This window comes from Heteronotia binoei, chromosome 21, assembly GCF_032191835.1.
Source record: "Heteronotia binoei isolate CCM8104 ecotype False Entrance Well chromosome 21, APGP_CSIRO_Hbin_v1, whole genome shotgun sequence".
NCBI classification, from domain to species: Eukaryota; Metazoa; Chordata; class Lepidosauria; order Squamata; family Gekkonidae; genus Heteronotia; species Heteronotia binoei.
The window spans coordinates 8,770,273-8,786,343 of NC_083243.1; the positions used below are offsets into that span (position 1 = coordinate 8,770,273).

Sequence of the window (16,071 nt, forward strand, 5' to 3'; positions counted from 1 at the left end):
GTCTCTGATTCAGAGAGAAGGGTGGGGTATAAATCCGCAATTCTTCTTCTTCTTCCATGACAGGGAGTCACATCCCTGCCAATCCAGCTACAGGTGATAAAATGCAGTGCAATGTCTAAGGAAACCGGCTGCAACCCCAGATCCACACATGGTGGGCCTCTCCCTCGGAGAGCACGACTTCCAGTCAGCTTTCCACGTCGAAAAGTTTCCTCACTGACCCCGAGGACCCGTCTCAGCCCGGGATTCCAAACCGCCCTCTCTCCAAAAACGTGGCGTCCTACTCTTTGCAGATATCAGTCAGCGTGGTGGGCTTTGACGCGGCGACGGATGCTCTCTCCCGGCCGTTTTTTCGGGGCTTCCGCGGCATCCGACAGCACAACACAGATCGGAGGAGGCGCAGGACGGGAGGTCTCAGGATGGTGAAAACCCAGGGGTCGATGATGGAGTTGATGGAGAGGAAGCGCAAGGCACGAAGGTCCTCTTTGTAGTCCCCGTCGCCGGTAAATCTGTTCAGGAAGACGCGGATCTGTAAAAAAATAAAAATAAATCACATTTATTTAAGAACGTAAGAGAAGCCATGTTGGATCAGGCCAATGGCCCCTCCAGTCCAACACTCTGTGTCACATAAGAACATAAGAGAAGCCATGTTGGATCAGGCCATAGGCCCCTCCAGTCCAACACTCTGTGTCACATAAGAATATAAGAGAAGCCATGTTGGATCAGGCCAATGGCCCATCCAGTACAACACTCCGTGTCACATAAGAACAGAAGAGAAGCCATGTTGGATCAGGCCAATGGCCCATCCAGTCCAACACTCTGTGTCACATATGAACATAAGAGAAGCCATGTTGGATCAGGCCAATGGCCCATCCAGTCCAACACTCTGTGTCACATATGAACATAAGAGAAGCCGTGTTGGATCAGGCCAGTGGCCCCTCCAGTCCAACACTCCGTGTCACATAAGAACATAAGAGAAGCCGTGTTGGATCAGGCCAGTGACCCATCCAGTCCAACACTCCGTGTCACATAAGAACATAAGAGAAGCCGTGTTGGATCAGGCCAGTGACCCATCCAGTCCAACACTCTGTGTCACACAGTGGCCCCCCCCAAAATTAAATAAATAAATACACACACACACAAACACACACACTGTGGCTAATAGTCATTGATGGACCTCTGCTCCATATTTTTATCTAACCCTCCTCTTGAAGCTGGCTATGCTTGTAGCCGCCGCCACCTTCTGTGGCAGTGAATTCCACATGTTAATCCCCCTTTGGGTGAAGAAGTACCTCCTTTTATCCGTTCTAACCCGACTGCTCAGCAATTTCATCGAATGCCCACGAGTTCTTGTATTGTGAGAAAGGGAGAAAAGGACTTCTTTCTCAACTTTCTCCATCCCATGCATTATCTTGTAAACCTCTATCATGTCACCCCGCAGTGGACGTTTCTCCAAGCTAAAGGGCCCCAAACGTTTTAACCTTTCTTCATAGGGAAAGTGTTTATTTATTTATTGAACCAGGGGTGTCGAACATGCAGTTTGGGGGCTGAATCAGCCCCCCGGAAGGGTTCTATCAGCCCTCCCGTGCAATTGGGTGTCATCTGCTTCCTTCTCCCTCTCTCTTGCTTCCTTCTGCATCTCAGCTTGCTTTGCCAGGCTTGCTCAATTGCACAGGAGCTATAGAGCAAAACCTCTATTTCCTCCACTAGTTGAGGCTCCTCCCTTGGGGAGGAAGGGGGGAGGAACAGCTTGCTTTGCAAGGCTCTCTGAAACACAAAGCAGAGCTACTGAGCCAGGTCTCTCTTCCTTCTATTGGCTGAGGCTCCCCCCAGTCCTCTGGGGAAGGAAGGAGTCAGAACTTCCTTTGCCCAGTTCCCTGGATCCAATGGGAGAAATACAAAGAAAGCATATGAGTGCTCACATTTTAAGCATGTTTTAAAAATACATATTTGGGTTTGTCTGTGTTCTTTATAAAATATATCTCTCTGCTAAAAAAAAGGTAAAGGTAGTCCCCTGTGCAAACGACAGTCATAGAATCATAGAGTTGGAAGGGACCTCCAGGGTCATCTAGTCCAACCCCCTGCACAATGCAGGAAACTCACAAACACCTCCCCCTAAATTCACAGGATCCTCATTGCTGTCAGATGGCCATCTAGCCTCTGTTTAAAAACCTCCAAGGAAGGAGAGCCCACCACCTCCCGAGGAAGCCTGTTGTTTCTGACTCTGAGGTAACGTTGCGTTCACAACGTTTTCACAACAGACGTTTTACGAGGTGGATTGCCACTGCCTTCCCCAGTACTCTACCCTTCCCCCCCCCAGCAAGCTGGGGACTCATTTTACCGACCTCACAAGGATGGAAGGCTGAGTCAACCTGGAGCTGGCTACCTGAAGCCAGCTTCCGCTGGGATCAAACTCAGGTCGTGAGCAGAGGGCTCCGACTGCACGGGGCTCTTACCGTATCTCTGCTACCTAACCTTAAATAGGTACACACACGGCCCGACCCAACATGGCTCGGCCCAACAAGGTCTCGTTTATGTCAGATTTGGCCCTTATCACAAATGAGTTTGACACCCCTGTATTAAACTATTTGTACCCCACCCTCCCTTAAGATTCAAGGCGGCATACAACAGTGAAAAAGAGTAAGAACCCAGTAGCACTTAAAGGCTAACAACATTTGTGGTGGCGTATGAACTTTACTGAGTGGCTGCTCACTTTTTCAGATACAGCAATAGTTATTCAAGCTAGGTGTTGAGGTACAACAGCCGTGTCGGTGAGCTGGTACAATGATTTTATTTGTTTCAGGAATCCCTAACTTTTCCCAGACTGTAGGCACCTTTGGAATTCACACAGCATAGTGGGTGCAGCTACAAAATGGCTGCTGCAGAAGGTGGAGCCAATGACAAAATGACTGCCACAGAAGAAGACATTGGATTTATATTCCGCCCTCCACTCAAGAGTCTCAGAGTGGCTCACAGTCTCCTTTATCTTCCTCCCTCACAACAGACACCCTGTGAGGTGGGTGGGGCTGAGAGGGCTCTCACAGCAGCTGCCCTTTCAAGGACAGAGTCTCAGAGCGGCCTACAATCTCCTTTCCCTTCCTCCCCCACAACAGACACCCTGTGAGGTGGGTGGGGCTGAGAGGTCTCTCACAGCAGCTACCCTTTCAAGGACAACTCCCACGAGAGCTATGGCTGACCCAAGGCCATTCCAGCAGCTGCTAGTGGAGGAGTGGGGAATCAAACCTGGTTCTCCCAGATAAGAGTCTGCACGCTTAACCACTACACCAAACTGGCTCTCATAAGAATGTAAGAGAAGCCATGTTGGATCAGGCCAATGGCCCATCCAGTCCAACACTCTGTATCACACAGTGGCCAAACTGATTCACATCTGGTCATTCTACTGGCAAGAGAAGAGGAGAGGAGGAGAAGATGACGAGACTGGATTCATACCCAGGACTGGCCCTGCCATTAGGCAAACTAGGCCCAGACTATTGGGCACTGGCCTTCTGGGGTGACGAACTGGGCACCCCCATGTGACTGGGTGACTATCAGTGCAGTGTGTGTGTGCCAAAAGTTAACTTTGCCTAGGGTGTCAAATAGCCTAGGGCTGGCCTCGTTCGTACCTCTTCCTTTACGCAGAGTCTCGGCACGGCTTACAATCGCCTTCCTTTCCTCTCCCCGCAACAGACACCTTGTGAGGAAGGTGAGGCTGAGAGAGCTCTGAGAGAACTGCCCTTTTAGAGAACAGCTCTGAGGGAACTGGGGTGGGCCCAAGGTCACACCAGCAGCTGCGTGTGGAGGAGTGGGGAATCAAACCCAGTCCCCCAGACCAGACTCCACTGCTCTTCACCACTACAACAAACTGGCTTTTGTGGAGCCAACCACAAAAGGTCAGGGAGTGAGGTCTTGCTTAACTCTAATAGCAATTTTATAACATTTCCGGCGGAATCTCTGTTTAACAGGATGCCTTTAAAATGACGATACTGTTTAAATATTCCCTTGCCCACAGCTTCGCTGCATGACGGGCTTTGTGCTGCAGTGGCAGCTGCTGCCGAATCAACTTTGTAAAAACCTGCAGAGCCAATCAGAAGCCCTCCTGGGCAAAAGGTGCACCGGGCCCCACCCACTCTCTCAACATTTGGCAGGGGCCAGGAAAAGTGCCCAGGGTTGCCTTGGTGTTCACGGGCATCGCACTGGAGACTCCCGATTTAGTTGATGGCATTCATATCTGGTCATTCTACTGGCAAGAGAGGAGGAGGAGGAGAAGAAGAAATTGAATTTATATCCCACTCCCCACTTCGAATCTCAGAGTGACTCAAAATCTCCTTTCCCTTCCTCCCCCACAACAAACACCCTGTGAGGTGGGTGGGGCTGAGAGAGCTCTCCCGAAGCTGCTTTTTCAAGGACAGTCTCAGAGCGGCTCACAATCTCCTTCCCCCACAATCTTCTTCCCCCACAACAGACACCCTGTGAGGTGGGTGGGGCTGGAGATGGCTCTCCCAGCAGCTGCCCTTTCAAGGACAGAGAGCGGCTTGCAATCTCCTTTCCCTTCCTCCCCCACAACAGACACCCTGTGAGGTGGGTGGGGCTGAGAGAGCTCTCCCGAAGCTGCTTTTTCAAGGACAGTCTCAGAGCGGCTCACAATCTCCTTCCCCCACAATCTTCTTCCCCCACAACAGACACCCTGTGAGGTGGGTGGGGCTGGAGATGGCTCTCCCAGCAGCTGCCCTTTCAAGGACAGAGAGCGGCTTGCAATCTCCTTTCCCTTCCTCCCCCACAACAGACACCCTGTGAGGTGGGTGAGGTTGAAAGAGCTTTCCCTTCCTCCCCCACAACAGACACCTCGTGAGGTGGGTGGGGCTGGAGAGGGCTCTCCCAGCAGCTGCCCTTTCAAGGACAGAGAGCAGCTTGCAATCTCCTTTCCCTTCCTCCCCCACAACAGACACCCTGTGAGGTGGGTGGGTCTGAGAGAGCTCTTCCAGAAGCTGCCCTTTCAAGGACAGTCTCAGAGCGGCTCACAATCTCCTATATCTTCTTCCCCCACAACAGACACCCTGTGAGGTGGGTGGGGTTGAGAGAGCTCTCCCAGAAGCTGCTCTTTCAAGGACAGTCTTAGAGTGGCTCAAAATCTCCTATATCTTCTTCCCCCACAGCAGACACCCTGTGAGGTGGGTAGGGCTGAGAGAGCTCTCCCAGAAGCTGCCCTTTCAAGGACAGTCTCCGAGCGGCTCAGAATCTCCTATATCTTCTTCCCCACAACAGACACCCTGTGAGATGGGTGGGGCTGAGAGGGCTCTCCCAGAAGCTGCCCTTTCAAGGACAGTCTCACAGTGGCTCACAATCTCCTGTATCTTCTCCCCCCACATCAGACACCCTGTGAGGTGGGTGGGGCTGAGAGAGCTCTCCCAGAAGCTGCCCTTTCAAGGACATCTCTGCCAGAGCTATGGCTGGCCCAAGGCCATTCCAGCAGCTGCGAGTGGAGGAGTGGGGAATCAAACCCGGTTCTCCCAGATAAGAGTCCGCACACTTAACCACTACACCACACTGGCTCTCACCTAAGAGCACCTAAGAGGATCGTGACCACCAGGGCTGCAAACACCTGGCTTAACCTTGGCCTATTCGGCGGCACCGTCTTCTTACGAAGGCAACGAACCCAGCATTTGTTGAGGACTTGAGTCGTCTTTCACGACTACAAACCAAGCCCCAGATTCAGAACTCGACTGTTGTTAAATAACAGCTGCCGACAGCTGTTCTAGAGGTACATTTTGAAGACTGGGATGGGGGGGGAGGCGCACGCAGAGGGAGAAAGGCAGAGCGGGAAAAGGCCGGGAGGCAGGAAAGGGAGGCTGACGTAGGCAGGAGAAACCGCAGATACAAATTTACCTCACAGCGTGAGCCAGACCCTCAACGATTTCCTGTGTTTCTGCTCAACCCCTATAAAAGAACTTTCGCCTTTTTAATGCCATCCAATTAAGACGACGGGCAGCCTCAGAGACCCTGCAAAATGGTTGGCTGAGCCAGAAGCTGAACGTAAGACTTCACAGTGCCTTAATCCAGGCCTGGCAGAAGAAGAAGATATTGGATTTATACCCCGCCCTATACTCAGAATCTCAGAGCGGTCACAATTTCCTCTACCTTCCCCTGCCCCCCCCCCCACAACAGACACCCTATGAGGTAGGTGGGGCTGAGAGGGCTCTCCCAGCAGCTGCCTTTCCAAGGACAGAGTCTCAGAGCGGCCTGCAATCTCCTTTCCCTTCCTCACCCACAACAGACACCCTGTGAGGTAGGTGGGGCTGAGAGAGCTCTCCCAGAAGCTGCCCTTTCAAGGACAACCTCTGCCAGAGCTCTGGCTTATCCAAGGCCATTCCAGCAGCTGCAAGTGGAGGAGTGGAGAATCAAACCTGGTTCTCCCAGATAAGAGGCTCCACACTTAACCACTACACCAAACTGGCTCAGATGCTCTGAGTTCATAAGGAGCCAGGTCCTCCCAGGGAGACTGTCTCTGAATTCACACTCAACCAATGACATTCGCTCTACTAACCTCCCAGCCTGGGCAAGTTCGAACAACGCCTGCTAGGAAAGTGGTCCTGTCAAGAATGCCTCGGTGTGGCATTCCTCTCTCCTTGCTTTCTGTCTGCCACGCAGAGAAGGACAAGCTGTGTGGGAGTTTAGGAATTCGCACCTGGGGCCAGCCGGATTCTGGCTGATGGGAGCCAGGCCAGCACGAGGAAGCTGCCTAGAGGATAATAATTCACTTCCCACATGTACAGCCTCCAGGTAACTGTAACCCTGCCAGACACCCCTTCACCCATTTCAGTCCTTCCCGGATAACCTCTGCTCCGTTTTAACGGTAGCACAACGCTCTGACTAACACTAGCACATGAGGATCTCTCTGCTGTCTGGGTGTATGCTGTATGGGTGTTCTTATGTTCTTATGATGCACTGTCTTCTTGGTGCTTGGGTTGGCACAGTGGGAGGGCTTCTAGTGTCCTGGCCCCACTGGTGGACTTCCTGATGGCAACTGACTTTTTTGGCCACTGTGTGACACAGAGTGTTGGACTGGATGGGCCATTGGCCTGACCCAACATGGCTTCTCTTATGTTCTTATGTGACACAGAATGTTGGACTGGATGGGCCATTGGCCTGATCCAACATGGCTTCTCTTATGTTCTTATGTGACACAGAGTGTTGGACTGGAGGGGCCATTGGCCTGATCCAACATGGCTTCCCTTATGTGACACAGAGTGTTGGACTGGATGGGCCATTGGCCTGATCCAACATGGCTTCTCTTATGTTCTTATGTGACACAGAGTGTTGGACTGGAGGGGCCATTGGCCTGACCCAACATGGCTTCTCTTATGTTCTTATGTGACACAGAATGTTGGACTGGATGGGCCATTGGCCTGATCCAACAGGGCTTCTCTTATGTTCTTATGTGACACAGAGTGTTGGACTGGAGGGGCCATTGGCCTGATCCAACATGGCTTCCCTTATGTGACACAGAGTGTTGGACTGGATGGGCCATTGGCCTGATCCAACATGGCTTCTCTTATGTTCTTATGTGACACAGAGTGTTGGACTGGAGGGGCCATTGGCCTGATCCAACATGGCTTCTCTTATGTTCTTATGTGACACAGAGTGTTGGACTGGATGGGCCATTGGCCTGATCGAACATGGCTTCTCTTATGTTCTTATGTGACACAGAGTGTTGGACTGGATGGGCCATTGGCCTGATCGAACATGGCTTCTCTTATGTTCTTATGTGACACAGAGTGTTGGACTGGAGGGGCCATTGGCCTGATCCAACATGGCTTCTCTTATGTTCTTATGTGACACAGAGTGTTGGACTGGAGGGGCCATTGGCCTGATCCAACATGGCTTCTCTTATGTTCTTATGTGACACAGAGTGTTGGACTGGATGGGCCATTGGCCTGATCCAACATGGCTTCTCTTATGTTCTTATGTGACACAGAGTGTTGGACTGGAGGGGCCATTGGCCTGATCCAACATGGCTTCTCTTATGTTCTTATGTGACACAGAGTGTTGGACTGGATGGGCCATTGGCCTGATCGAACATGGCTTCTCTTATGTTCTTATGTGACACAGAGTGTTGGACTGGATGGGCCATTGGCCTGATCGAACATGGCTTCTCTTATGTTCTTATGTGACACAGAGTGTTGGACTGGAGGGGCCACTGGCCTGATCCAACAGGGTTTCTCTTATGTTCTTATGTGACACAGAGTGTTGGACTGGAGGGGCCACTGGCCTGATCCAACACGGCTTCTCTTATGTTCTTATGTGACACAGAGTGTTGGACTGGAGGGGCCACTGGCCTGATCCAACACGGCTTCTCTTATGTTCTTATGTGACACAGAGTGTTGGACTTAAGGGGCCACTGGCCTGATCCAACACGGCTTCTCTTATGTTCTTATGTGACACAGAGTGTTGGACTGGAGGGGCCATTGGCCTGATCCAACATGGCTTCTCTTATGTTCTTATGCCTTTACCCTGTATTTTTTTTGGTTCTGCCACTTCTCGAATCCAACCACCCTTTTCCTTTTTCTCCCCACTCTTTTATAATAAACTTTACCCCCCCCCCCCTGAAGACTCTTTTTGGCTTCATTTAGTACAATTGATTTCTCTGGGACACTTATCATAATCTCCTCCCCAATTAGAGCGCACAGTTTGTTTAGAACCTAAGAAGAGCCCTGCTGGATCAGACCGGTGAGGGTCCATCTAGTCCAACCTCCTGTCTCACACAGTGGCCAACCAGTTCCTCTGGAGGGCCAAGAACAGGGTATAGAAGCCAAGATCTTAAGGACATTAGAAGAGCCCTGCTGGGTCAGACCAGTGGTACATCTTGCCCAAACTCCAATCTCATACAGCGACCAGCCAGTTCCTCTGCAGGACCAACAACAGGGAACAGAGACTGAGGTCTTCATTAGAGCATCAGAAGAGCCCTCCCTGCTGTATCAGACCAGTGGTCCATCTAGTCCAGCCTGCTGTCTCACACAGGGGTGGCTCTTTCACACATATTGTGTGGCTCTTGAAGTCCCCACTGCCCTGTTGCTAGCAGCTTGGAGTATGCATTTTAAGTTAAAGTTGCTTTCTTTCTACCTCTCCCTGCCCCTCCCTCCCCATCTATATTTTTCCTTCCTTCCCTCCCTCGAACATTTGACGTTCTTGTCTTGCAGCTCTCAGACATCTGACGTTCATGTCTTGCGGCTCTCAGACATCTGAAGTTCATGTCTTGCGGCTCTCAGACATCAGACGTTCTTGTCTTGCGGCTCTCAGACATCTGACGTTCATGTCTTGCGGCTCTCAGACATCTGACCTTCTTGTCTTGCGGCTCTCAGACATCAGACGTTCTTGTCTTGCGGCTCTCAGACATCTGACCTTCTTGTCTTAAGGCTCTCAGACATCAGACGTTCTTGTCTTGCGGCTCTCGGACATCTGAAGTTCATGTCTTGCGGCTCTCGGACATCAGACGTTCATGTCTTGCGGCTCTCGGACATCTGACGTTCATGTCTTGCGGCTCTCCGACATCTGACGTTCATGTCTTGCGGCTCTCAGACATCTGACGTTCATGTCTTGCGGCTCTCAGACATCTGACGTTCATGTCTTGCGGCTCTCAGACATCTGACGTTCATGTCTTGCGGCTCTCAGACATCTGACGTTCATGTCTTGCGGCTCTCAGACATCTGACGTTCATGTCTTGCGGCTCTCAGACATCTGACGCTCTTGTCTTGCGGCTCTCAGACATCAGACGTTCTTGTCTTGCGGCTCTCAGACATCTGACGTTCTTGTCTTGCGGCTCTCAGACATCAGACGTTCATGTCTTGCGGCTCTCAGACATCAGACGCTCTTGTCTTGCGGCTCTCAGACATCTGACGTTCTTGTCTTGCGGCTCTCAGACATCAGACGCTCTTGTCTTGCGGCTCTCAGACATCTGACGCTCTTGTCTTGCGGCTCTCAGACATCTGACGCTCTTGTCTTGCGGCTCTCAGACATCAGACGCTCTTGTCTTGCGGCTCTCAGACATCTGACGCTCTTGTCTTGCGGCTCTCAGACATCTGACGTTCATGTCTTGCGGCTCTCAGACATCTGACGTTCATGTCTTGCGGCTCTCAGACATCTGACGTTCATGTCTTGCGGCTCTCAGACATCTGACGTTCTTGTCTTGCGGCTCTCAGACATCTGACGTTCATGTCTTGCGGCTCTCAGACATCTGACGTTCATGTCTTGCGGCTCTCAGACATCTGACGCTCTTGTCTTGCGGCTCTCAGACATCTGACGTTCTTGTCTTGCGGCTCTCAGACATCTGACGTTCATGTCTTGCGGCTCTCAGACATCTGACGTTCATGTCTTGCGGCTCTCAGACCTCTGACGCTCTTGTCTTGCGGCTCTCAGACATCTGACGTTCTTGTCTTGCGGCTCTCAGACATCTGACGCACATGTCTTGCGGCTCTCAGACATCAGACGTTCATGTCTTGCGGCTCTCAGACATCAGACGCTCTTGTCTTGCGGCTCTCAGACATCTGACCTTCTTGTCTTGCGGCTCTCAGACATCAGACGCTCTTGTCTTGCGGCTCTCAGACATCTGACGTTCTTGTCTTGCGGCTCTCAGACATCTGACGCTCTTGTCTTGCGGCTCTCAGACATCAGACGTTCATGTCTTGCGGCTCTCAGACATCAGACGCTCTTGTCTTGCGGCTCTCAGACATCTGACGTTCATGTCTTGCGGCTCTCAGACATCTGACGCTCTTGTCTTGCGGCTCTCAGACATCTGACGCTCTTGTCTTGCGGCTCTCAGACATCTGACCTTCTTGTCTTGCGGCTCTCAGACATCAGACGTTCTTGTCTTGCGGCTCTCAGACATCTGACCTTCTTGTCTTGAGGCTCTCAGACATCAGACGTTCTTGTCTTGCGGCTCTCGGACATCTGACGTTCATGTCTTGCGGCTCTCGGACATCAGACGTTCTTGTCTTGCGGCTCTCGGACATCTGACGTTCATGTCTTGCGGCTCTCGGACATCTGACGTTCATGTCTTGCGGCTCTCGGACATCTGACGTTCATGTCTTGCGGCTCTCGGACATCTGACGTTCATGTCTTGCGGCTCTCGGACATCTGACGTTCATGTCTTGCGGCTCTCAGACATCAGACGCTCTTGTCTTGCGGCTCTCAGACATCAGACGCTCTTGTCTTGCGGCTCTCAGACATCTGACGTTCATGTCTTGCGGCTCTCAGACATCTGACGTTCATGTCTTGCGGCTCTCAGACATCTGACGCTCTTGTCTTGCGGCTCTCAGACATCAGACGTTCTTGTCTTGCGGCTCTCAGACATCTGACGTTCTTGTCTTGCGGCTCTCAGACATCTGACGTTCTTGTCTTGCGGCTCTCAGACATCAGACGCTCTTGTCTTGCGGCTCTCAGACATCTGACGTTCTTGTCTTGCGGCTCTCAGACATCAGACGCTCTTGTCTTGCGGCTCTCAGACATCTGACGTTCTTGTCTTGCGGCTCTCAGACATCTGACGCTCTTGTCTTGCGGCTCTCAGACATCAGACGTTCATGTCTTGCGGCTCTCAGACATCAGACGCTCTTGTCTTGCGGCTCTCAGACATCTGACGTTCTTGTCTTGCGGCTCTCAGACATCTGACGTTCATGTCTTGCGGCTCTCAGACATCTGACGTTCATGTCTTGCGGCTCTCAGACATCTGACGTTCTTGTCTTGCGGCTCTCAGACATCTGACGTTCATGTCTTGCGGCTCTCAGACATCTGACGTTCATGTCTTGCGGCTCTCAGACATCTGACGTTCATGTCTTGCGGCTCTCAGACATCAGACGCTCTTGTCTTGCGGCTCTCAGACATCTGACGTTCTTGTCTTGCGGCTCTCAGACATCTGACGTTCATGTCTTGCGGCTCTCAGACATCTGACGTTCATGTCTTGCGGCTCTCAGACCTCTGACGCTCTTGTCTTGCGGCTCTCAGACATCTGACGTTCTTGTCTTGCGGCTCTCAGACATCTGACGCACATGTCTTGCGGCTCTCAGACATCAGACGTTCATGTCTTGCGGCTCTCAGACATCAGACGCTCTTGTCTTGCGGCTCTCAGACATCTGACCTTCTTGTCTTGCGGCTCTCAGACATCAGACGCTCTTGTCTTGCGGCTCTCAGACATCTGACGTTCTTGTCTTGCGGCTCTCAGACATCTGACGCTCTTGTCTTGCGGCTCTCAGACATCAGACGTTCATGTCTTGCGGCTCTCAGACATCAGACGCTCTTGTCTTGCGGCTCTCAGACATCTGACGTTCATGTCTTGCGGCTCTCAGACATCTGACGCTCTTGTCTTGCGGCTCTCAGACATCTGACGTTCATGTCTTGCGGCTCTCAGACATCTGACCTTCTTGTCTTGCGGCTCTCAGACATCAGACGTTCTTGTCTTGCGGCTCTCAGACATCTGACCTTCTTGTCTTGAGGCTCTCAGACATCAGACGTTCTTGTCTTGCGGCTCTCGGACATCTGACGTTCATGTCTTGCGGCTCTCGGACATCAGACGTTCTTGTCTTGCGGCTCTCGGACATCTGACGTTCATGTCTTGCGGCTCTCGGACATCTGACGTTCATGTCTTGCGGCTCTCGGACATCTGACGTTCATGTCTTGCGGCTCTCGGACATCTGACGTTCATGTCTTGCGGCTCTCAGACATCTGACGTTCATGTCTTGCGGCTCTCAGACATCAGACGCTCTTGTCTTGCGGCTCTCAGACATCTGACGTTCATGTCTTGCGGCTCTCAGACATCTGACGTTCATGTCTTGCGGCTCTCAGACATCTGACGTTCATGTCTTGCGGCTCTCAGACATCTGACGTTCATGTCTTGCGGCTCTCAGACATCAGACGCTCTTGTCTTGCGGCTCTCAGACATCTGACGCACATGTCTTGCGGCTCTCAGACATCAGACGCTCTTGTCTTGCGGCTCTCAGACATCAGACGCTCTTGTCTTGCGGCTCTCAGACATCAGACGCTCTTGTCTTGCGGCTCTCAGACATCTGACGTTCTTGTTTTGCGGCTCTCAGACATCTGACGTTCTTGTCTTGCGGCTCTCAGACATCTGACGTTCTTGTCTTGCGGCTCTCAGACATCTGACGCTCTTGTCTTGCGGCTCTCAGACATCAGACGTTCATGTCTTGCGGCTCTCAGACATCAGACGTTCATGTCTTGCGGCTCTCAGACATCTGACGTTCTTGTCTTGCGGCTCTCAGACATCTGACGTTCTTGTCTTGCGGCTCTCAGACATCTGACGTTCTTGTCTTGCGGCTCTCAGACATCTGACGTTCATGTCTTGCGGCTCTCAGACATCTGACGTTCATGTCTTGCGGCTCTCAGACATCTGACGCACATGTCTTGCGGCTCTCAGACATCTGACGCACATGTCTTGCGGCTCTCGGACATCAGACGTTCTTGTCTTGCGGCTCTCGGACATCTGACGTTCATGTCTTGCGGCTCTCGGACATCTGACGTTCATGTCTTGCGGCTCTCGGACATCTGACGTTCATGTCTTGCGGCTCTCAGACATCTGACGTTCATGTCTTGCGGCTCTCAGACATCTGACGTTCATGTCTTGCGGCTCTCAGACATCAGACGCTCTTGTCTTGCGGCTCTCAGACATCTGACGTTCATGTCTTGCGGCTCTCAGACATCTGACGTTCATGTCTTGCGGCTCTCAGACATCTGACGCTCTTGTCTTGCGGCTCTCAGACATCTGACGCTCTTGTCTTGCGGCTCTCAGACATCAGACGTTCTTGTCTTGCGGCTCTCAGACATCTGACGTTCTTGTCTTGCGGCTCTCAGACATCTGACGTTCATGTCTTGCGGCTCTCAGACATCAGACGCTCTTGTCTTGCGGCTCTCAGACATCTGACGTTCTTGTCTTGCGGCTCTCAGACATCAGACGCTCTTGTCTTGCGGCTCTCAGACATCTGACGTTCTTGTCTTGCGGCTCTCAGACATCTGACGCTCTTGTCTTGCGGCTCTCAGACATCAGACGTTCATGTCTTGCGGCTCTCAGACATCTGACGCTCTTGTCTTGCGGCTCTCAGACATCTGACGTTCATGTCTTGCGGCTCTCAGACATCTGACGTTCATGTCTTGCGGCTCTCAGACATCTGACGTTCTTGTCTTGCGGCTCTCAGACATCTGACGTTCTTGTCTTGCGGCTCTCAGACATCTGACGTTCATGTCTTGCGGCTCTCAGACATCTGACGTTCATGTCTTGCGGCTCTCAGACATCAGACGTTCTTGTCTTGCGGCTCTCAGACATCTGACGTTCATGTCTTGCGGCTCTCAGACATCTGACGTTCATGTCTTGCGGCTCTCAGACCTCTGACGTTCATGTCTTGCGGCTCTCAGACCTCTGACGCTCTTGTCTTGCGGCTCTCAGACATCTGACGTTCTTGTCTTGCGGCTCTCAGACATCTGACGCACATGTCTTGCGGCTCTCAGACATCAGACGCTCTTGTCTTGCGGCTCTCAGACATCTGACGTTCATGTCTTGCGGCTCTCAGACATCAGACGTTCTTGTCTTGCGGCTCTCAGACATCAGACGTTCTTGTCTTGCGGCTCTCAGACATCAGACGTTCTTGTCTTGCGGCTCTCGGACATCTGACGTTCATGTCTTGCGGCTCTCGGACATCAGACGTTCATGTCTTGCGGCTCTCGGACATCAGACGTTCTTGTCTTGCGGCTCTCGGACATCTGACGTTCATGTCTTGCGGCTCTCGGACATCTGACGTTCATGTCTTGCGGCTCTCGGACATCTGACGTTCATGTCTTGCGGCTCTCAGACATCTGACGTTCATGTCTTGCGGCTCTCAGACATCAGACGCTCTTGTCTTGCGGCTCTCAGACATCTGACGTTCATGTCTTGCGGCTCTCAGACATCTGACGTTCATGTCTTGCGGCTCTCAGACATCTGACGTTCATGTCTTGCGGCTCTCAGACATCTGACGTTCATGTCTTGCGGCTCTCAGACATCTGACGTTCATGTCTTGCGGCTCTCAGACATCTGACGCACATGTCTTGCGGCTCTCAGACATCAGACGCACATGTCTTGCGGCTCTCAGACATCAGACGCTCTTGTCTTGCGGCTCTCAGACATCAGACGCTCTTGTCTTGCGGCTCTCAGACATCAGACGCTCTTGTCTTGCGGCTCTCAGACATCTGACGTTCTTGTTTTGCGGCTCTCAGACATCTGACGTTCTTGTCTTGCGGCTCTCAGACATCTGACGTTCTTGTCTTGCGGCTCTCAGACATCTGACGCTCTTGTCTTGCGGCTCTCAGACATCAGACGTTCATGTCTTGCGGCTCTCAGACATCTGACGTTCTTGTCTTGCGGCTCTCAGACATCTGACGTTCATGTCTTGCGGCTCTCAGACATCTGACGTTCTTGTCTTGCGGCTCTCAGACATCTGACGTTCATGTCTTGCGGCTCTCAGACATCTGACGTTCATGTCTTGCGGCTCTCAGACATCTGACGTTCATGTCTTGCGGCTCTCAGACATCAGACGCTCTTGTCTTGCGGCTCTCAGACATCTGACGTTCTTGTCTTGCGGCTCTCAGACATCTGACGTTCATGTCTTGCGGCTCTCAGACATGTGACGTTCATGTCTTGCGGCTCTCAGACATCTGACGTTCATGTCTTGCGGCTCTCAGACATCTGACGTTCATGTCTTGCGGCTCTCAGACATCAGACGCTCTTGTCTTGCGGCTCTCAGACATCTGACGTTCTTGTCTTGCGGCTCTCAGACATCTGACGCACATGTCTTGCGGCTCTCAGACATCAGACGTTCATGTCTTGCGGCTCTCAGACATCAGACGTTCATGTCTTGCGGCTCTCAGACATCAGACGCTCTTGTCTTGCGGCTCTCAGACATCTGACGTTCTTGTCTTGCGGCTCTCAGACATCTGACGCACATGTCTTGCGGCTCTCAGACATCAGACGTTCATGTCTTGCGGCTCTCAGACATCAGACGCTCTTGTCTTGCGGCTCACAGACATCTGACGTTCATGTCTTGC

At 52.0% G+C, this 16,071-nt stretch overlaps 1 protein-coding gene across 1 annotated transcript in view; it reads right to left on the reverse strand.

Annotated features, from left to right (window-relative positions):
• Positions 1 to 277: 277 nt before the first annotated feature.
• The window catches only part of PTGER2 (prostaglandin E receptor 2), a 39,323-nt gene continuing 23,529 nt past the window's right edge, over positions 278 to 16,071 (reverse strand). The window contains 1 exon segment of the mRNA XM_060261472.1: positions 278 to 526. Coding sequence (XP_060117455.1) covers positions 278 to 526 — 249 coding nt within the window.